The sequence below is a fragment of the Falco naumanni genome, chromosome 2 (assembly GCF_017639655.2).
Source record: "Falco naumanni isolate bFalNau1 chromosome 2, bFalNau1.pat, whole genome shotgun sequence".
Lineage (NCBI taxonomy): Eukaryota > Metazoa > Chordata > Aves > Falconiformes > Falconidae > Falco > Falco naumanni.
Window position 1 is genome coordinate 38,907,812 of NC_054055.1, and position 24,073 is coordinate 38,931,884.

General features: G+C 35.0%; 1 protein-coding gene across 2 annotated transcripts in view; it reads left to right on the plus strand.

The window, feature by feature from the left end:
* Positions 1–24,073, plus strand: part of TDRD3 (tudor domain containing 3) — a 109,751-nt gene that overhangs the window by 84,753 nt on the left and 925 nt on the right. For both annotated transcript variants that reach the window (XM_040584084.1, XM_040584085.1), the window contains 2 exons: positions 969–1,094; positions 20,716–20,852. In XM_040584084.1, coding sequence (XP_040440018.1) covers positions 969–1,094; positions 20,716–20,835 — 246 coding nt within the window. In that variant the 3' untranslated portion in view covers positions 20,836–20,852. The remainder of the gene's footprint in view (positions 1–968; positions 1,095–20,715; positions 20,853–24,073) is intronic.

A 24,073-nucleotide genomic window follows, 5' to 3' on the forward strand; every position in this document is an offset into this window, starting at 1 on the left:
GCATGACTTATTTTTCTCTTTTGTTTGTATGACTAAAACAGATGGTAAGATATGGAAAATTTTCATCATGGTAACATACAGTAAGTTGACTCTGAAATAGGAATATGTAGCTTGGGTGGATGGATTAGTGTGAAATACCATGGCATATAATGGAATTGTTTTCTGTTTTGAGAAGTATATTTACATTACTGTGAGATAGGTTTTTTAAATTCTGGAAAGTATGAAACTTGCAAAATAAGTAGATATGAGGTAATCCCAGACTGTTACCTGTGAAGTATTCATCACATAAAAGAGGGGTTTTTGAGAGTTATTGGGTTTTGGTAGTTACAATAAATGCTGCTGCTCACATCTAGGACAGCTTTGAAATGAGGTGATAAAATACAGTACCGAGCTTAACCATGTTAGGAGACAGCAATTTATTTTGTTCAATGTCATAAAAGTGATCGAACATCTTCAAGAAGGCTGATTTATGTTTGCATAAATGTCAAAAAAGTCCAAGTTTTGTGTTTAGAAAAAGGACTTTTTGATGGGGCAGTTCTATCATGTTTACCATATTTTATTACGAGCTAAATAGGTATGTATTAGTATATGCAGTGTATATGGCTGGTAGGCACATATTGATACATGTATTTTAAGATACTTTTAGAGTAACACTTCTCTGTATACAACAGCATTTGTGTTTGAAAGCAGAACCAATTCATCACTGAGAAATGAAAACAAGTATTTTAAATGTTCAGTCTGCTTTCATAAGCTGCATATTTTCTCAATGAGTATTCTAAATACATTCTGCTGTGTCCTTGCAGTCTACTGGGTGCAAGTTTAATGTTTCTAGTTTAATATCTGGTACAAATCTTATTCAAAATATAATACTAAGACTACATATATATGCACACACACATATAAAAAAGGTTATTGTTAAGCTGTTTGTGATATTTCAAGTTTTGACCTTTGAAAATTTCTTTTTTAAGTTTTATCGGGCAGAAATTGAAGCTCTTCATTCTTCTGGGACAACTGCAGTTGTTAAATTCAGTGATTATGGAAATTACGAAGAGGTACTTCTCAGCAACATCAGGCCTGTTCATGCAGACACGTGGGTATGTGATAAAAAATTGTATTAAAAAATACAAACTACGTAGTCTGTACAAAATTTGTAACCCTTCAGAAATATATGCCTACTCATGCAAAGATAGATAATTGCATGTAATAATTAAGTGAATACATGAACAAAATCTCAACTTCGAGTTGTTTATATGAAACTGCATAGAACTGTATTGTGATTTGGTATTCTTCCTGTATAATAAATTTCAATTGTATGTTTTGAAAATGAATAATTGACCTGTTAGCCAAAACAATTTTATGAAAATCTTCTTTCTAAAAGTTGTTGCTTGCTCTATCTAACACCGTTTTCTGTTTTAGTTCATGTATGCTGTTCTGTAAAGGTTAGAAAACAGTCTTTTAAAATATGTATTCTGAAGATTTTTACTACATGCTTGTGTATGGCTAAAACACACCTGTATCACTTTATTTTGTGTCATGATTTTATGCTTGTTTCAATGACGACTTTGCCAAATATTGTGGTGGAGGTGCTCGCCTCAAAATCTGTTTTGAGGTTTAGAATGTATTAGCCTTATGAAAGTTGGAAATTTCAAAAGGCTCTGTGGATGTCATGGAAATAGAGGTACATTTTAGTTTAAAAAAATGAGTACGCATTTCTTTGTTTACTTTTACCCTAAAGAGCTGCACAAAAAGTACTCATATTTGCATATTGATTCCTTAATGATGAGTTGACTGTGCTTATTTTAATTCCTTACCTCTGGATCATGCCGCCATGTTACTGCTGTTTCAGAGGCTGAACAGTCAACTGCTGTTTCTGCCAGTGGTCTTTTAACTTGTATTGTCGCCAGTAGCTCTCAGATGGCCATTTTGTATTAAAGATACCTGAAACTCTTCCCAGCTGATGCATTGCTGTTTCTATGAAAATTTACCTTTTTCCTTCTTTTTATCCCACTAGCTGAGCTGTAAGGAGCTAGGTTTTTTCTATATAATTGTACTTATTTTGATCCTTTATCTGGGTTAATAATCACCATTTTCTTCATGTTTTTGATTACGGTCTTGAGGATTTGCTTTTACTTATTTTAACCCTCCAAAAGTTAGCTCTCACGTTCTAAGAACTTGGCCTGGCATTAAGACTTTGTTGGTCTAGTAGCAAGGTGCCAACCTGGAGCAGTGGTCATTCTTCCTGCCTTTTCTGCCTGTCTTTGACCACATAGTCTTCCTTTTTCCTCTCCTCCTATGTTGGATCATCAGTCATGTAGCCACAGGATAAGTCAAGTGAGATGGACCTCTTTTTGGCTCCCTCCAGGCTTGTTTATTTCAGAGTTAGTTTGTTAAATCTGATAGAAGATGGTGGGACAATGTATGGAGAGGGGATTCTGCCAATGAAGTTAGCATAGTGCTAACATCTGCTACATCCTGATCTAGTCACTGAGGCTTCACCAATTGTTACTGGGGAGAAATAAGGATTTTCCAAGGACCTTTCAGTCCATTCAGAAATGAAAGATACCTTTCTCAAGGTTCTTTTTTCTCTCAAGGGAGCCTAGGTGAATTCCAACAACTAAATTGAGATCATTATATAAGATAAATGCCAACCAACATCTTCACAGTAAAAGTTTTTATGGTTTTATTTCCAAGGTTTTGCTGGTTTGTTGCTGAAAGATCCTTGCAGCTGTAGGATTTTTGCAGTAGAAAGTTGATTAGGAACTTGCTCTTCACTTTTTTGTGTTTGCATGCTAACTCTAGTTGTTATCATGCATTTGCAGTTCTTAATCACCTCTTGGAGTCGTGCTCTGATACTCAGGTTTATCTTTTAAGCTGAACACTTCTGATCACATTTCTGTCTGTGTTCATGTTAATATGTAAATCTTGATAGCACACACAAATGCAAAATTAAGTTCTCATGCTGCTTAATACTTAACTCTGTCATAAGATTTAGGTAACTTTGTGGCTTCTTCTTTACAAGAGAAAAAAACAGATTTTGAACTGACTTGAATAATTACTTTTCTTTCACTGCTTGATATTATCAGCAACAATGAACTTGTTAGGAGTGTTATGCTGAGTTTTATTTCAGTTCTTCCAGATAGCTAAGTCTTTCTTAGCTGTCTCTACTGAAGACTTGTTACTGATGTAGAAATATACTGTATGTGAGTTGTAATGTCCTAATATTGCCAGTTTTTCAGATGCCTTTTTGAAAGAGTTCTTGATACTAAATGAATTCAGTTAAAGACATAAATTTGTCTGTGTTAAACTGCTTATTTTTTACTGTTTTCTCCAGCATACTTTCTGGTACTCATGTATTGAATTTAATTTTTTTTCCCCAACAAATATAAACTGATAAGAGTATGCCACTGGGAGGAAGCAAAGGGAAAAAAAAGAAAAGCATAACATAAAGTTGCTTAACTAGTCACTTGAAAAATATCCAAGATATCACAGTGACATTACTTTGATGATGGCATGGCCTATTATTTAAGCGTGTGAGCTTCTGCTCTACTTTTGGCAACTCTGACAATTATTAAAAATGGTAAATTAATTAAAAACCTTGACGTTATCAGCGGGTTTAATATAATCTTGTTTTCTCTTTAGCCCCTGCTAGTTAACATTCTTCTTTCTGTTCCTCCTGTCTTTTTAATACTGAACTGTACTGCATTAGTACAAGTTTTGTGGTTTTGGTGAGGTTTCTTTGGGTTTTTTTGTGGGTTTATTTTGGGTTTTTTCCTTGACTGTAGATTGAATCTGCCTGATATTCTCAGGGTACATTGTGCTTTCCCCTTTAATGGAAGAAATGTTACTAGGTGATTTTAAGACTCCTTGATAATTGTATACTGTCTATCACACAGTTTTCCCCGAGTCCTATAAGGTTTCAGACCCTCTCACACCTAATATGCTGCTACTTATCTTTCTGATGGCTGGAAGTACAGAAGATAAAGCTTTCTATTACATAAGTTAAATAAAAAAGCTAGTGGGGATTTATTTTTTTAATACTCATGTACAATACCCATATAAATATATTTAAGAGTACTAAAACTGATTATTTTTTTTCTTAGTGATTGCAAAATGTGTCTCAGGTATGCAGTTCATAAATATTTTTAATAATAAAGTTACATTTGGATGCCACTGTTTTAGAGTTCTTCTAAGTATCTTGGATGTAACACTACAATACTGTATTCCTGTTTCTCTCAATGTAGCAGAGGCCCCTTAATGAAAATGGTATAACCCCAATGAAAAATTCACTGAAAAGCCATTGTAGAAATAAGAACTGCTTGTTTTTTCCTTTGTAAAATATGTAAGATTATACTAACGACCAAAAAGCATGGAACGTTAAGGGCCTTCCTGACTCACTTAATAGTTTGTTCTGTGGAAATAAAGAAATAAATAAAGTCAAGATAATACTATAAACTTTAAGTCTTAGTTTTATTCTCTAACTAGTAGGTTTTTTTTTCCTTACTAAGTTATGAAAGTGTGTAGTCTTAAGCGCTTATCTTGTGATGTTTTTCCCCCAAAGCCAAGTCCTTGCATTCCCTTTTCCGTTCTGTGTTTCCTTAGTCACGTGGTAGGACTTGTTCTGCCGTTGACACTGCAATTACCCTTCTTTTCTTTGTTTGCTATGATTTTATGAAAGAAATAAAGATTGTAGTTTTCTCTCTCTCTCTCTCTATATATATATAATGGCCTTATTTTGATTGCTTTCAAAAAGATGGAATGCATATGAACTCTCCACTTGCAGTAATTCACTTAAAAGTATTATGAAGTCAAACGTGTAGTTTAGCTTAGTTTCCTCTTCCTGTATCTTGCATTGTATTTCTACCTAAAGAGGTAAGGTGGCAAAAATTTATGTAAGATAGAAGTATTATACATAATCCCGTTTCTTCTATAATTTGTTTTGGTCTGTGGAGACTGAAAATCCACTTTGAAGCTTTCCTCAACTCACTCCTCCAGTAAAGAATGAGCTGAGGAAAGAAAAATAGAAAAGGGTCTTGGATTACAGTTTATTCATGACAGCAGACTTTTGAGAACTGAAATTTGGTAACGTGCCTTGTATCTACCTCACAGAGCTCTTAGACCTTCTACAGATGTTGAATTACTTTAAATCAAACTATAATTCAGGGCTTTCTTATACCTGTCCCCTGTTTCAGGTAAGTGAAGAACTAAACTCCTGTCAGTTTTCTGAAGGTGTTCAAACCTCTCTGCAGCAATGTTAAGAGCAACACTGAAAACCACTAAATGGCAAAGGTTTATATTTTCTGGGGAAAAGCTTGCCTGTATGTTTTATGGCGGTTTATAATCCATTCCAGTGTCTCGATTTATTGCAGGCAAATACTTACTTGCCATTTCTTTATGGCTCTAAGGCCTGGATGGCCTTGGCATCACACTATCATCTTCTTGTGTTGTGTCAAGCAGGAATGCCTTCCCGTTGAATAATTAAGTAGGTCCAGTAGGTAAATTGTCTTGGTTGAATCTCTTATCTAGCACCTGTTCCCTCTGAGTATACTAAAACCAAGGCTGTTAGAATAGTACAGTCTGCTTAATCAGTTCTAAGATTATTGTAGAAAAAATGTCCCTAAATGGTTGTGTCAGACAAGAAATTGATGTATTTAGTGCTTTGGCTTCTATACTGTTAGGAAAATCTCTAGAATAATTTTACAGTTCATAATTACTAAATGACTAAAATAATTAAATGAAGGCTGAGTATTTCGAACGACTCTTCTTCCTGAATGCTAGTGCATATTTATTAATTAATTTTAATCTAAAAAGTTACTAGTGTGAATTTAAAAAGTTACTAGTGTGAATTTAGTTTCCACAAAAGGCTATCTTTCTGTCTGTCTTCTTTATAAAAACACTTCAGATTTAGGCAGTCATTTTGTTGAGATGTGCTTCATTTTCCATCTCAACAATATGTGGTGATTTCAGTTGCCTCTGTTCTCTGCCAGGCTGAAAAGTTACTTTTCATAGTCTATCCTATACATTTTTTATTTTTTTTTTTTAAATATTCTCACCAGAGGCTTTTTTCACTTACTAGAAATGTTGCTTCAGATTCCATCACATATTTTGCAGTGCATCATCATACATGCCTTTAAACAGAATTAACATTCAGGTTGTGTTAGGATAGTTCTTTATCAAATTTATATTTATTTCCCCAGCCTTCTTTTAAGAGGCAGTATTTGGAGACAAGCATTGTGGAAAGCACTTATCCTGATAAACTACTAGTAAGTATTTTTCTTTAGCACTCCTGTCGTCTGAGAAACTACATAGATTTTCAGACTTTAGCTTGGTATTTCCATGTTCCTCTGAAAGTTACTGGCCTTTAGCTGAAATGTTATAACTGATGTTTAAAGATGGTTAAGGAAAAGCATTTTACTTTTTAATAAAATAAAAGCAGGCAAATTTCAGTTGAGAGGAGGTAATTCATGCTAAATGGACATAAAACAGTGGCTTTCTATTTTCAGTGCAAAATATGTTTGTGTCTTCCACTTGAGCATTTTGTATTCATCAGACTATGAAATATCATTGTAAATTATTGCCAGATGTTCAAATTAGATTAAGGACACATTCTTCTTGGAGTTTGTAGTTACTGAAATAATTTGTGACAGTTAAAGCAGGGTGCTTGGAGCATTACAGTTATTCTTCTTTCCCCCACCCACCCACTTTTTATTAAATGTAATTGTATATGATGATGATTCATTATTTGGAGACTGCATATGTGCTTCTTGGGTGGTTTATTTTGAGAGAAACTGTTCCTCACAAAACACTTTCCTTTAAAGTGACTTGCAGTTTTGTTTTGAGATAGCATAGCTTAACCTGTTTTAAATAGTGTTTGGTCATGTTGTCACGCAATGAAAGTTCTTCAGACTCACGTTTTGATACTTCTGAAGGATTTTATCCTTGGATTGTGTTGTATTGAGTGTGTTGAGGTTGAATATGTTGAGTATATAAAAGAAGTTAGATGTGTAAAAATGTCTGGACCATTTGTGCCATCACCATTTCTCTTCTGATTTCCCTGTCTCCTTCACCTTTCAGTGTTCTGATTTTGTCTGCTTTTAATAGATTAATTCAAAGGGTATTAATTAAAGAGGAAACTGGAGGAATTGGCATAGTATTCTTGACTAGTTACTTTGTAAGGAAGAGAGTCATGATAATGTTGGCTTGATACTGCAGAAGAGAAGCTACGACAAACCTAATTTGTAGTGGGTTATGTGTGTATATATGATCCAGATCTTACTCATTAAGTATACAGTGCATGTTGCATAGACACGTTATTTAATGTACTGAAGTTTCCATGTGCAGAGATAGTTAATGTCTGGGATGCTTGGGTGTTGTTGTTTTTTTGTTGTTGTTGTTTCATGACTTGCAAGTGTTACCAGTAATAATATCTGTAAACAAGAGATTTTCTATAATGTAAGAACAACAAAAAAAGTTGACTGTGAAGACAGTTTTTTGCAGAAAGGTGATTTGGTTTTTCTTCATAAATGTTAAAGCACATCTAATTACTTTTTTTGGTTGGGATTTTAGAGGTTTGGGGATGGGTTGGTTATTTTTAGAGATGTGGTTTTCTGCTTCTGTTGGCTTACTTTCTTAGAGTAATTTTTTGTGAGGTTTGTAACAATGACAAGGCCTCTATTCATACTTTATTTTCCTCATATTAATAATGTCATTTACAGGTTTCTTTCATGTTCCAGGAGAGACATTTATAGACTATTATTAAATGAGTGCATGTGGATGTTTCAGCTACACATAATTGTTCATGTCAAATAGCAGCAATTTATCAGGTTGTCTTAGAATATCTTTAGAGAGCATAAATAGAAGAGGAAGTGTTTTGATCTGACATCTTTCCCACAAAATGTGCTTGTCTTTGGTTGGTATATCTAGATTTTCAAAGTTTTAGAGAAGTAATATTTGCTTCAGTCTTACACAAAGCATTCGGTATCTTTACTAAGTTAGTCAAGATGCATTTTTTTTTTATAAGCATAGAAATGACAACTTGTTTTTTATTTAGTAGTGAGGGTGTTAGAATGTTAAAGATTTTGAGATTAATTATATCTTCCTTTTAAAGATTAAGTACGGTGTTGAAGAGCTCTTTGCCAAAATGGAATACCTATTTCTCTGATGAGGGCAGGGGTGGTTAATAGGAAAGCAATAAATATGTGATGGCTGTGTAAGTTTGTTGGGTTTTTTCCATGTTTTATGCATTTATTGTGTATGTCCCACATACTGAACATCAAAAATCATAGGGTCTTCTGACTTTGGACATGCTGTCATGCAGGAGGGTATCAGGGAATATCTTCATTGCTCGGAAAGATTGTTTAAGGTTCTCCCATGCTTATTAAGCACATTTATCGGTTTTCTTTTTGTTTTTGTTCTTTGTTATCCTATACACACTAAGCATTTCTATTAGTACCTAGTTGGAAATGTTATTTCTGATTTTTTACTAGAAATGTTGAGAGCTTATTTCATGTAGGTTCATTTCAATAGATATGAAATATTTTGCTGAAAAGGTTTGTGTAGTTAAATTACAGTATCTGGTTTCCTTTTTTAATTTGCTCCTCAGGTTGATCAGTTTTCTGATATCCTGGATGTTTTTGTTCTTTCCCTACATTGCATTTGTCCATATAGGACCTGCACTGTGGGTCAAATGGCATGTAGGAGAAAATGAAACCAGTGGTGTTTAGCTATTGTGGTAACCTTTGTTCTTTCCCTGATGGAGCTTCTTCAGTGAACCTTTTCACTCTGTGACAGTGATGATGAACCTTCTTGAGTGCTAGCACTGGAAGTAAAATTTTACACGATATAACACAGACTTTGGTAGGGCTTCTGTTTGCTTGCTTTCCTTGGCCCATTCCTGTCCTGCTTCTTTTCCCTGTGCTCGTAATCAGCCTCCTCTTGATGTCTGACACACATTAGGTTACATTAGTAATCCTCCCTGCTGGGCATTTTTGGGGCCCAGCCACTGGAAATTACAGTATGAGTCATATTAGTTCCATCATCGCTGGCCAGGGAGAGGAGGGAAGTAGAGTCCCCAGTGAGAGTTTTGAGTCTCCCATGAGTTCCAGGACAGTTAAAGGGGGGAGCTACTCAACAAAAGTTGTTCTCTTGACCTGGAAGAGGACTTCCCTCCATATCAAGGAGGGAAGTACTGTGAATGCAAGTAGATTGGTATGTGTATGTGACTTTTATTATGTATTGCTTTTCTTATACATGGAGAAGTTTGCTGTGTTTTCATTTTGGTGGTTTGTGGGCTTTTTTGTTGTTGTTGTTTGGTTGTTTGGTTTTGGTTTTTTTACTTTGTTCCTAACTTATTGACTAATTATGTGTAGACATAAAAATTTGTTGAAGATTAGATTTTAGAGCTTTAGAATCATAGAAACATTTAGGTTGGAAAAGACCTTTAAGATCATCAAGTGCAACCATTACCATAACACTGCTACATTCACCGCTAAAACATGTTCCTAAGCGCCATATCTACATGTCTTATAAACACCTCCAGGAACCATGACTGTACCACCTTCCCTGGGCAGCCTGTTCCAGTGCTTGACCACCCTTCCAGTGAAGAAATTTTTCCTAACATCCAGTCCAAACCTCCCCTGGCACAACCTGAGGCCATTTCCTCTTGCCCTATCACTTGTTATTTGGGAGAAGAGACTGACACCCACCTCACTGCAACCTCCTTTCAGGTAGTTGTAGAGAGCAATAGGGTATCCCCTAAGCCTCTTTTTCTCCAGGCTAAGCAACCCCAGTACTCTCAGCTGTTCCACAATAAGACTTGGTCTCTAGACCCTTCACCAGCCTGATTGCATTGCATGGGCTTCTTGTGAACCCAGGTGCAGGACCTGGCACTTTAACAGTGTTGAACCTCATACAGTTGGCCTTGGCCTATCGATCCAGCCTGTCCAGATCCCTCTGTCAAGCCCTCCTACCCTCGAGCAGATCAACGCTCCCCCCCGCCTCCAACTTGGTGTCATATGTAAACTTACTGAGGGTGCACTCAAGCCCCTTGTCCAGATCATCGATAAAGGTATTAAACAGACCTGATCCCAATCCTGAGCCCTGGGGAACACCACTTGTGACTGGCCACCAACTCTTCAAACCTGTAGCATTTTAAAAATTTCCTACTGTTTGTAAGCATATTTTGCCCATCATAATCTCTTGATCCTGTTGTAGAACTTGTAGAATTACATGGCCTATTTATTTATTTTTTAAAGTAGTGGTTATTAATTAAAAAATAGGTGTGGTTTAGCATATTTTATTTTAAAATGTAAGCATACAGCATATACTTAATGTAGAGGTCCTGACTTTCAAGTTAAGATACTGTCTTTTTATGGGGCCATTCTGAGTTGCTTCATGAGCAGTTTCATTTTTAAGACTTTCCAAAATTGCTGTGCCCCTGCAGTACCTGTAAGCAGTTTTGTTTTGTTTTCTAATTGAAATTGTGATATATTTGCTTGTTTAAATTTTTTTTGTGTATTTACTTGAATATCTTTTACCATGTTGTAGTTCGTAACTTTTTTGTACAGCTCATCATTCACAAGTAAAATCAAATAGCATTTGTTTATTGGATATACATATGTGTGCTTGACTTTGGGGATTTGTATGCCAAATTTTGTCATGAGTAAGTGTGCACACAGCATTTTGTTTCACCTAAACAGTTTCCAGATGTCACTGCTTGCTTGTTTAGGTTTTGATTATGTTTTCGTTCCCTAACAGCAAAGCATTAAATAATTTCTCGTAGTATCACTTAGTGTTCTCTTTCTGAAATTTTTGTTGATGGAATTTTATTACATAGTAAAATAAGTCCAGCAATAGAGCAGATACTACACACACACACACACACCCCCCATATGGAAGCAGATGGTTTTGCTTCCAAGTGCTCTTTAGTGCAAAGGAAGAGAATGCTGAATTTTTTCCCCAATCTGCGCAAGTGTTCATTTTTACTATATGTTTAGGACTCTATCTGTATTATGAGTGTAAACTAGATCTTTCCAGAGGTCTTCATTCAAAATTGATGTTCTCAAAAACTGGATGAATACTTTATTTATTAAAAAAAAAAAAGTTGGGGATGTTGGGGAGGGGGAGCAGCTGACAGTTGGGAGGAGGGATAGAGATGGATCCTTATATTGCTGCTCCTTTCTGAAAAGTGGGACAATTACTCCTCGTAATAACATTACTCCTTATGGCACATAACTCCTTATAGTGGTTATAGTTAACTGATTTAATGTTACCAAGTTTATGTGTTTTGTTGAAAACATTTCCTGTTCTAGTTTGTGGCTTTCTTCTTCCTGAATTGAGAAAACTCAGTGTATCTGCTGGTTGTGTGTTATTTGTATAGATCTCACTTCATTGTATCTACCTTTCTTTTAGAAATGATGGAAAATAAAAGTTCAAATGTTAGTTTGATATTGATACTACTCAGTGTAAAAGGTATTGCTAATAGAAGGGATATGTTGTGAATGGGTTAAATACATATTTCTAAGGAACTTTTAAAATTGTTTTTTTCTGTATGGAGAACATAGTGACAACTTGCAGGAGAGTATGTTTGTTTCAAGTACAAACCTCACAAGAAGAGTTGTACACTTATTTTATTATGTGCTACAGGGAATACTGCAAGTATGAATAACCTATGCAATATCCTTAAGGTGAACAGATATGCTAGCAAAATGTCTGTGGGATAATCTTGCCCAAGGCTTACATTATCCTAGTTTTATGGAAATGTAGTTGGAATGTAGTCTAGTTAGAAAACAAATGAGTGCTTTGTTTTCAGAGTTGAAGATAAAGAAATGTCTGATTACAAGTTAACTCTTATTTTTTCTAGTGATCTCAGGTTTAAGTATTTTATTATTTTTCTTGTCCATCCATCTATTTTCCATTTCTTGATTATTTTTTTTTCTGAAGAATTATAAATTTTCTGTCACTTGGTATCTAATGTTTATTGCTTCACTCAAAAATGTTAATAGTGTATGTCTAACTTTTTCAGGATTGCTGAATCACTTATAAATTTAGTATCTTAAATGAGTGTAATAAGACTTTAATTGATAAATTGCTGGCATTGAAGAATGCTTTGTAGAATTTTACAAAAACTGGTCAAGAAAATGTAAAATTATTTGACTTCTGATGTTTGGTTAGTAAAAGTCAAAAGATTTACTATTAGTTTGTTTATGGTGTGAAGAAAAAGACTGTGCCATCCTGAAATTTTTGTTTTGAAAATGAAAAAGCAACTGATACTATGGCATAGCTCCATACAACCTAGTTTTACATACCATAGTTAGGAACATATTTACTTGTGACCTGCATGTGTTCAGTGGAGACAAAGACACACCCTCATAAGGATCAGTTCCTTTTTCTAGGTGTAAATAGGGGAAACAAATGGTTTATATGTGTTTTGGTTCTTTTGTTGTTGTTGTTTTTGTTTGTGTTTTTTTTTTTTTAATGACATTTCAGCAAGTTTGTTTTAATGAATTGTCAGTAACTTTTGGATTTGATTATTCCTGCATTAGGATAACCATTAACTGAAGTTCTCTGTTGCATGAAAGGCGATGTACAGCACTAGAAGGTAGAGTATAGTGTCTTATTTGTATGGTACTTAAAAATCCCATACAATTTGAGAAGCAGTAGAACAGAGAAAGATGGCACTAGTATAGTATAAAATGTTACATAAATGAGTAGGAATTATTCTGGCTGCATATGGAATGGCAGCAAATGATAATTATATACTTGCAGTTCAAAGTCTCAGGAGGTTTTTAGTAAATCATACAGTACTATCCAGCAAGTTAATTGTATCATTTTAAGGACAATTAAAGTTCTCTTAAGATTTTGCAGTAAATCTCTGGGTAGTTTCCATAATACATTTAATGTTGCTATTTCTGTCACCACTGTCTTGTTACAGTATACTATAGCATTTTGCTATAGTGAAGCTAAAGCTAAAAGCTCCAGCAAAGCTATGGATGCTTTTGGCATAAAAATCAAATCAAGTTACATATGGAATACTACAAATGTAGTGTATACATGTTTATATCCTTTACAGTTGTTTATCGTGCGTATCCTTTACAGACAGAAAATAATGCCAGTGTATCAGTGCAGTTGGTAAGAAATATCTTTGAAGTCAGATGTAGTCTCTACTGCTTATGGAGTTGAGCTTCCTTATTGGAAGTGGACAAACTCATACTGCCTTAGGCATGTACTGTTACAAAAATTTTAAATTAGAATGATTTAAAAGTTATTGATAAAATTTACTTCAAAATCAAGGTATTTTCTTTTTGAGCAGAACTTACAGATCCTTACCAATTCAGGATAGAAGTGTGTTGCTTGTAAAAAAAAAAAAAAAAATGTGTTTAGGCAATGATGCCAAGCATGGCCCCATCACGTCATGCATGTGATCTTTTTGTTTTCTTCCTGTTTTGTTTGTTGCTGTTTCAGAACAATGCTGTTTCCATGTTACAGTAGAACCTGGTTAGTCTATTGGTTAAATACCCTGTAGTTCACCAACTTGATGGTTGTATCCCGAAGTCAACACCAAAACAGTACTTTCTCAATATGAGAGAGAAAAATTTGAAAAAGCACGTGTAAACATTTTCTTTACATTTTGGGATTTTTGTTTTGCATTTAAATAATTTAAAGATGTATTCTTGTTGTTCTGTACGTCTTCTATATGCTTTTCTAAGAATAGTCTAAATAGCAAACAATTTCTTATCACAAACAGAAGGTAAAATGTTTATTTTAGCTCTTTGTCACTTCAGTAACCTAGAAATATGTATATGGAGAAAGAGAGAAAGAATGAGAAAGAAAGAATGTAGCTTGCATGTCATTGTTCTGCTTTTGGGAGGTAAAAAATGCGTATGGCCTTTCATATCTCGTGTGATTTTTTTTTTTTGTTCCCTTTCATTTGTGATTCAAGAATGAAGAAATACCTGATCCTTTATTTTTGAATTATCTCTGCCTTTCTCTCACTTCGTTTTCACAGGTGCCATGTAAAGTTACCATTTCTATTAGAAGCTAATGGTTTTGGTCTTTAGGATAACTTAATTAGAAATCTGGAGAACCTATTTTAAGTCCTAAATTTCTTTACAATCCATTGCAATGATTTTAAATTTTAAAAACTATCGTACTGTTTTAAGTTTTTTAAAAATCAGACCAAGTCATGTTTACTAAGAGAACATAGAACATAGAACCAATGAACTCTATACTATAAAAATTATTATCTGTTAGAAGGACATGGATTATAATGTGTGGGGATTAACTTAAAAATGAAAAAGTCCTGAGTAGGGTTTGTTTTAACTCTTTGTGTTTTTAAAAAAGCAAATACACATGCATTCTGGTAAGAAGGTGTAAGTTCTACTTCAGCTTGTAAGTAAGTATCCTCCTCAGAGATACTTTTGGTTGTTTTTAATTAATTGGTTCTAATATCAGAATCTGTTTCACACACCCATAACATTTGAATAAGGGCAGACTGATTTCCCATTCCATAAGATAAGTTTAAGGGAAAAGAGTGACTTAGGGGTCTGATTTCATGGACTGAGCCCATGAGCAGCTGTTGGCTCTGGGAGAAGCAAGCAGTTCTTCCTCCCTAGTCCTGACCCTCCTGCCTTTTGAACCTGCATTACTTTAAAAATTGCAACTGTACATGTGAGCAAGAAAGAGAGAGGAAAAGTATAAATAAGAGTGTTGAAAAAGTTGAAGAAGAGAAAGTGTTTAGTAGCAGGGCATTACATTGGTGCAACTGTCTATGGCACTACAGCCCACGTGTCAGAATTGGTTATAAATTTGAGGGTGTAACATAGTTGATTCCTTTGTTTAGTTACAAAAGTTTTAATTGTAGTGTTCTGATATACTTCAGAAGATCTGGGCAAGTTAAGTAATATCATTAACATTCTAAATGGTATATTAAAAGGTTAATTTAAAAAATACTTTTATCATATGATTATTATAACATTTTTTAAAACCTAACATTTTTGATTGCTATCTTTACAGTTGGTTATGTGTACTTTTAGCCATCAGTGATACATTGCTGCAATGCCTTACATGATATGTGAGCATACTATATTTTTCCAAAAATGTAGTTCTACCCTGACTGCTTTAAAGGCACATTAATAGGGCTGAGTTTAATTATCTGACAGCAGTGAGGAGTCAGCTCTGTGCAGGTCTAGTAGTATAACCTTGAATCCCAGTTGTCTTCTCACTCACAATTTAACCCAGAAATTTGTATGGCTGTAGGCCCAGTCTAATGTAAATGTGTTGTGTACTGTGAAAAAAAAATGTGAGCATCTGCACTCTCACAAAGATTATTCTGCAAGAAGATTACTGCGAGGGGAACAGATATTTTAAGTAACAAGCATAACTTGCAAGGAAAATGGATCAAGACCAAATATGTTGAATTATTCTGTAATAGACACTTCAAAAATGCTCTTGTCACAATGAAAAAATCTATATTACTGGCAATTTCTATTTTACTTGGAATTTTCACACCTCATTTGATAGTAATTTTTGAAATTGTGCCCTAAAGCTGCTCTAAGAATGTATGAATATTAAAATTTTTACTTTATTTAAATGAAAAATTTTCTTTTTTTCACAGCATCCCATTTTCATTCTTAGTTATTACGGAGTTCGAAGAATCCATTTAAGTATTCAGATAAAGTAAAAGTTTAAGGAAATACTGTAGACACTTTAGCCAGTGATTCCCCCACTTCCCCCCCCCCCCCCCCCCTTATAAATAATAGGATATGTAATATATTGCAGTTTAAATATTTAAGTTTAGCTTTTTCTAGTAAACTTACGAATTTTTCCGTATGGCCATAGTGTAGTTGAATTTAATTGTCTAGTTGTTTTTTTTTTTGATACATCTGTAAAATCTTAGTCTATTTTTGATACAAGTGCAGGTATGTAGAAGCTGCAAAAATAAAAAAGTTAAGTACTCAAGGTGATCAACACTGGATGATAAGGCAAAAGAAGCAAGTTTTAAGAGAGGAATTTAACCAGCAAAACAAGAGATCACTTGGTGTGCTAACAGCAGGAGACAGCTGTTGCCAGCATAGTGGGCAATGCAAAGAGGCATTAAATCTGAACCGGGAAATGGGAGTTGAAATGCACATGAAAGCAAAGTTCATTTTGCAAGGAAGCCAACACTCTTCCTTTTTACTGAGTCCAGCAAGTTTTTCATGCATTGATTACGTGAGTGAAATGAAAACTAAAGCTTTTAAACTGAAACAGTAGTTTGACATTACTGAAATGGAAAATGTCTTCTGCTTACTTTGCCTTCTGTCTCTTCTTTGTCCCATGATTCCTGGTCCCACTCTGCTCTTTCATGCCTCCTTGCACAAGCTCTGATGCTCATCCCTTAATAGCCCACAGAGAGCTATGATTGAAAAGCCTTAGCAGAAGGGCCCATGGAACAGAGCAGAATTTTCTGTTCATAAGCAGGAATGGACAGAGGTAACTAGTCTGCAGGTGGCAAACGGTTGGAGCTGCTCACCTGTGACTTCAAGCCACAGCCTCAGTGTATGTGAGCAGAACATTCAGCAAAGCTTTTGTATAATGCGTAACTTCTGTCCTGCTCTTTACTGTCATCCACCTATTGATTGTTCTCAGAATTTATACAGTAAGTACTTCAAGGACTGCATTAAAAAAAAAGTTTCTGAACAGTTCTTTTGAATGCACTGAAAGAAGTCTTGTAGCTGAAATTCAATGAGAAAGCTTTTAATGAAATATAAATGTACTCTAATATTGTTAATTTTAAGAGTAAATTAACAGTTAAAGTATTTTAAATGCTGCATTTATAACTTTGTTCTGCAGCTATGGAATCCATTGAATTTTTTTATGTAAAAGCACAGTGGTAGTCACTTGGCTGGACTGAAGTTACTTGCTGATTCACTACATTCAGCTGATAAAGTATGGTGGTGGTACAAGCTCTTCAGAATATATGGGTCCAAAATGCACTGAGCTTGCATATATACCCATTTTACACTTTAGTTCTTGGGTGTCTTATGTGATGGAATAAAAATTTCCAAACTAACAGCAAATTTTTATGGCAAAAAATGTGAATAGAAGATGAAATACCCAATGACGTATGCTTCCCTGATTGCCATGTTTTTTTGAATACCTGAAGAATGCTGTCCTTCTCCACATTCTCTTTGTCATTCTGACCTGTTACTGCAGTAATTTCTCTGTGCGGTTCATTGTTTGCACTGTAAAACTTTACTTTTTTCAGAAGGATCCGCCAGTTTTTGCTGTCTTTTGCAGTTGTGCTTAGTTGGTATCATTTAATCTCAGGGTACAGAGCCCTAAGTGGGCATTGTGCAAGTACTAGAAAACTCAATCCTGGATCTAGGAATATTAGATAAATAATGAATAATAAGCTGAAAGATGGAGATAATAATGTATGCAAGTTTTTGGAGTGATGTACTAATATGAAACCTCTACTGGTAATACAAGGAGAATGGAGATGCTCTGAGAGAGGTTTGTGGCCACCTTTGCTTTATAAAATGTAATCTAGATTTTACATGGATAAGGAAGTAGGAAATGGAACAATTTAGAATGAGTCACAAGCAACTGATAAATTGAAAGGAAGCAGCAAGAAAGATTGGGAAAATAGAGTTGGTGACAAGGTGTGTGACCTAATTGCAAAGTTATAGTGGAAAAAATGTAGGCAGCTGAAGTTTTTAGGTTGAACAGAAAAGACAAGGAAGTGAACATTAGAGATCGTAAGTTTTGCCTACAAAGGGTAGATGCTGTTCCAGAAGAGAGATTGCAGTTTTGAGCATGGGGGGGGAGAGATTTTAAAGTGAATTGAGATGAAGATGACACCCCCCCCCAAAAAAAAAAAAAAAAAAAAAAAAAAAAAATCCTTAAAATGGAAATAAAATAAAATGGCAACAGAAGAAAGATGAAAGATCAGTGGTGGATTGAGGGTCAGTGATCAAGAAATGGTGGAAGAAAAGAAACGCAAGTACTTGCAAAACAAGAAACAATGTTTAATAAAGATATGTCTTAACATTCTCCAAAATAACACCTTGCTAAATCCAATTAGGATTAAATGTGAATACGTGAGACACAAGAAGCAAATGACGATGTGTCATCTGATGTGGGGATGGCAGGCTTAAACAAGGTGATCAGTAACTCTGTGTGGGGAGCCACTGTGCCTATATAGAGAAGTATGGGGGAACATTTGGAAGGTGTTCTGTTGCTAATTCATTCTTACTATTATTTGCTGCATTGCTTGCTTCCATTTCATTCAGAGGCTCAAGAAAATTAATGTGGTTTCACATTTCACTCTTGCCTGTTGTAATAAAAATATTTAAATTGGAATGCAATCTGAAGCTTTCATTTCTATGTGTAAAGACAGCTACACCAAAATACAAATGTGTAAGACAAATTCTAGTTTTAGTTTGATTTTACTGAATTCAAAGTAACAACATTAACTTTTGAGAGTTAAAGATTTGCTGCTCTAAAAATTTACTCTGATACACTTATTTGTAGAAAGGGGTTAGCTGTTAGAGGTGGGAGGCGATGCACTAAACTATTTAATTTCTGTTCTTTTTGAGCAAAGACTGCCAAGGTTAGAAAGAAAAGATTCATGCCTATTTCGCTGCAGTCTCTTGAAAACACTGGTATGCATTGCTAAATTTTCAGTTATGCATATATGCCATTTAGTTTTACAGTTCTGGAGAAATCCAAATATTGAGCACGTAAAAGTTCACTAGTTTATTCTTGAAGAGTGAGCTCTTCTATGTTAGAATGAAGCTCTGGCAAAGAATTTTAAGAAAACTTGCAGTTGCATCTTTTGTTACTCTTTTGGCAAATAATATGGAACTATTTTCAGGTATTCACATTTCTTAGAGTATACTGAAGGAGCTAAAGGTGCTTAGAACACTTGAGGCATCTAGCTTACCTTTTAACGTTTTGGTGTTAAAACATTAAAAAAGCTTGCATTGTCACTGATGGGAGATTACTTCATATACTAAGCTGAGGGTTTGTACTAGGGCTAACAGTATTGCAAACTGGATTATTTTTTTTTTGTTAGACATCTGCTTTTCTATTTCTTTTTCTTTTGGATAATCGGTGTCTCCAGACCTCTATAATAAGGGAATCGATAGTGCTGCAAGCAGTAAAAGAGGTACACTGAGAAGAGTAAGTTTCATGGCAGAATTCCATGGTTCTTGGCCTTTGGCTACAGTGAAACTAAAAGATATAAATCAATTATGCTGTATTAAATCATGCTGAAAATCTGTTTTCTTCTACAGTTATTGCAGACTTTGTAGTAGGGCTTAATCTGTTGTTCTGGAAATATATCCAAGATCACAAATGTGCCATGTAAATAGGAGACCATACCATGAGGAATGTGGTTGTCTGTAACTGTTATTTTTAAAATGCATGTTTATTGATATTCAAGCTGATTCAGAAAGAGACATTTCTTGAGCAAGATCTGACTTTTCACGACAGAAAGAAACTTAGGCTGCAGATTTTCCTTTCTGTCTCTTCCAGTAAGAATTTTACTGCTGTGACTTGTTTACTGTTACATGCATGTTGCAGTCTTTTAAGACAGTTCCTGGGTGTTGGAATTGTTGAACTTTTAATGAATCATTTAATGTTCTTGGTTTGTGTTCCTGTATGTTCCTATGTTGTGAATGAAAGGGAATTAAGAAATACGTACTCAGTGCTTTTGATTTCTTACAGGATGTTCCCTCTGGACCTACCTGGTCTTTGCTACAGTGTAGTATTAGGATATTAAAGAAATGGAAGTATAACTGTTTCCCTGAGGCATCATTTGACAATCATACTTATGTTCAGAAACTTTTTGAATTTTTTTCAGCCTATAATTTTTCCTCCTGTTTATTTTTTATTGACTCTAATGCTTTTAAAATTCTTCTCTACCTTTAATGTGCACCACCTTCAAATAATCCACGATAGGAATGTTTTTCATTTCACTATTTCATGACCAAAGTAAATATAGAGCTATTTTAATCTTTCTTTGTAAATCACTCTCCAGTGCCTTGATTATTTTTGTTGGTTTTATCTCTCAATTCCATGTAATTTGTCAATATATTTCTGGTAATGAGATGCCTTGGAATGAATGCCATATTGAAGTATGTAATTATCTCTCCTCTCATTATTTAGAGGTTATATTTATTACTGCTGCACTTAGCAAAGTCATGCCTAAATTGCTGTCCACGATACTTGTAGGCTTATTTCATTATTACTGCATCACAGATTTGTATTTACTGCTTCAGATCTGTTTCTAGCATGCATATTGCCAGATGCTGTTCCTTGCATTTCCATTTCCTAATTCTTTTATTTCATTTCCCACTCACTTCTAAATTCCCAAAAGCTCATATTTCTCTTGCTCTGGCATGTTATTGAGGTTATCTTGGTTCTTGAGTTGTCTGTATGACTCTTTGAAAATAATTTTACTTTAATATATATGCTTTTTTCCTGCAAATATTTAATAAGTTCTGCCCTAGGGATTGAGTTTTGAGATTCTCCTTCTTGTTAGCTTTCCTAGGCTTGAAAAACCCACTCCCATTATGTCACTTGTTTTCAGAAGTGGTCATCAACACAGAAATAGCAGTTGCTATGTGTGTAAGAATTCATTTGTGTGGGGGTTGAGGGGGGCTCTGTGTGTTTGTATGTATGCATAATGTATTTTCCTACTATTCTATTTAAAACAATGCTGTTTGCCTGCAGGAGGAGGAGGAAGAAACGTATGAGCAAACTCTAGAATTCCGCAGAGGAGGTGATGGTCAGCCAAGACGGTCCACACGACCTACTCAACAATTTTATCAACCCCCAAGAGCTAGAAACTAATAAATAAAAAATAAAAGGTAAATATATAATATTGACATGTTATTTATGGGTTTAGATTTAAAAATAAGTAGATCTGGATTGTTCTGTACTTCAGTGTTCTTCAGTCTTTGTGGAGTTTGTGAGAGAACTTTCTGCAACTTTTCCAGTATGTTGTACAAGAACCCTCAGCACTGGGTTGCAGATGATGAATATTTTGATCAAAGAAATTACTGTAATCAGCATTTTGCAAGCAAAGAGAGAACTTAAAATTCCTAGAAAAAACTTACTCTTTATTAAAAAAAAAATTGAGCACATGTGTGACGTACTTTCTTTGATAGTAGTAATCTCTTTATAAGGAACAAGCACAGAGCAGCGGTTGCTACACCAGTGGAGACTTAGTGATAATAAATCCAGGTCTCGTAATTTAAGTGGAAGTTTTATGGTTGTGTCTTTTTAATTTAGAAACCACTTGTGATCACCTACATGGAAGATATGTTTGGCATATTGCTTCTAATTTTTTCTTGGGGATATTGGTGTATTTATGATAGAAGTTGGATATCTGTTTCTCTGGATTTTGTGGCTGTAGGTAGAGTCTTAACACACCTGTGGGAAGAGGGCAATAAAAACACTTTGACAAATAGCTTTTTAACTTTGCTTTATGTAAGGACTCATGTCAGCAAGCTTTTACTTGATATGTTTTTCACCTGAGAACAGTAGCAAATCTCTCTTTCACATACATTGGACCAACTTCGCTGAAATAAGCAGCTGTAGTCCCTGCTGAACTCCATACTGTCTGTCTCTGTCCAGGGTCCCATATTCTAATTCTGAAGAGCCATTTCTGTGAATAGTCTTTCTATTCTTTTGCTTAACATGGGAAGAAGAATTTGCAACACTAAAATCTAAAATCTGTGTACCTCCTCATTCAATGGCAAGCTCAAGGCCTAGGAATATTTGTAATACTCTGAATCCTAACGGTATACTTGCACCTATACTTTATCGATTAGCAGAAATGAAGGGAATATATATCCTCAGAAAATACACCTGAGATGAACATTCAGAAATCTAAAATGGCCATTCAGATAAAACAGTACAATTATTTTACTAAAAGAATCAAGCATGCTGTACTGCTTTCATTTTACTTGTGGTTTGTCTAAATCTTTACTTTTCAAATGTTGATTAAAAGCTTATCCTGAATAAAGAAAGCTTTGTGAAGTTGCAGGCTATTTGGTCTACATCTACAGTATGTCTTTGTTTTGAATCTGTTGTTCATTTCCCCCACGCCACCTCATCAGTTTATTTTTCCAGAGCTCTTCTTAGATCCATTCCTTACCTTGCTCTAGTCTTCCAAATTCAGGGTGCTTCTGATCTCTGCAGCTTTGGATATTTCTGACGTGCAATAATGTATGATTTTGCTTTTTAATCATATGCTGAAATACCTTTTTCATTTTGGGGAGTACTGGCAATGCAAGAGCAAAATTTATTCCTGACTCTTGCCAAGGTGATAATTATTCTATTTTTGCACATATAAGTTGATTTTTTTCATTTTAAGTGTATCAATCAGTATCAATAAACATGTCATGAGATAATTTATGCAGAAATAGTTCTGGCATGTGCACTGATCTGAGCTCTAAACCAGCTCAGTTTGCTCGGAGGAGTGTCAGTGTGATCAGCCAAATGAAATGTGCTCGGGGTACACAGCAGTTAAAAACGAGGGAGATTTTTTTGTGTCTTTAGGTACTATTTTTTATATGTCTCTAATATTACAGTATAAGTCTGGAAAACTATGTTTTGGCCTTGGTCACCTGGTAGAGGGGAGAAAACAGATATTGAGAGAGAGCGATAGAAACTCCTGTATCTCAAGAAGAGCAAGTAAGGAACAACCTAAGGCACAGGTGGTTGTTCCTTGCGGGTTCTCATACCTTGCTTTGAAGATTCTAACAGGACCCTGATGTAAATGGATAGCAGACTCAGTATCAAAACCTACCTACCATAAAAAATAGCTACAGCCCTTCCCCTGCACCAGTTCAAATACTATTGTTTTCTGTCAGACATCTCCAGATAAAGGTGTTAAATTCAGGTGGTAAGTAGTGTCAGTTAAATAAACCCCAAAACATTTGTCAACAAGTAGCAATGGATTCTTTTTATCCGGGGTGGGGGGTGGGAAATAATTAAGATGTATTTTGGAAAATGAAGCTGAACATAATTTTTCAGCTACTACTTACTTTGCTTTAAAAAGTGCATCTTTTATTGACAATATTTTCAGATATGTTCTTCTCTTCGTTATAATTTAAAACTCAGTTGAAGAGATGAGGTATTTCTTGTGTCCTTTTTTGGCCCAGGACTGTTTACTTCAACATCTGCTAAAGTTAGATAGTGCCAGTTTGCCATCCAAAACTGAATTTACCCTGTGCAGTGTACAACCAGCATTAGCTTAAACCTGGTAAATTTTGGTTACTTTTGTAAGTCTTAACTTTTTTGGAATATTATGCACTTTATCTTCTGCAAAACAAATAGCAAATATTGTAGGAGTTATACATACCTTAAGTAGTTATTACTGTAAACAGCAATTCATTATGAGAAAATCGTGCTTGATAGGAATATTCATTCCCTTTAGATCTAAACCTTCAGTGCAGTCTTATTTGGCTGCCATAACTTAATTGTCTTGAACTTTTAAGTGGAAACTCTAAGTAGCTAATATATAGTCAATTAGAGTATTTGTGTATTTGATACTAAAATGCTTTGCTAAATCTGGCTATTTTAATCAGCTCCTTTATCAGATTCCAGTCAAAACAACAGGGGCTAATGGTTTTAAACTAGAAGAGGGGAGATTCAGACCAGATACAAGAAAGAATTTTTTTATGATGAGGGTGGTGGAATATTTAACAGGTTGCCCAGAGAGATGGTAGGCGCTCCAGCCCTGGAAATGTTCAGTCCTGATGGCTGGACAGGGCTCTGAGCAACCCAATCTAGTGGAAGGTGTCCCTGCCCATGGCAGGCTGTTTGGACTAGATGACTTTTAAAGGACCTTTCCAATCCAAACCATTTTATGATTTTGTCTTTCTGAAGGGCTTCTTGCCACACTGTTCTGTGCTTGAGTTAAGAACGATTGCTGCAGACTTGTAGGAAATCTTCACTTGGTGTTTATTATGAAGATAGAGCCATAGAGTAGTCATGTTAAGGTGAAGTAAGAGAAGTATGGGCTAGTCAGTGCCCCACCACGGTTGCAGTTGACCTAGAAATGACCATTTATTAATATGCA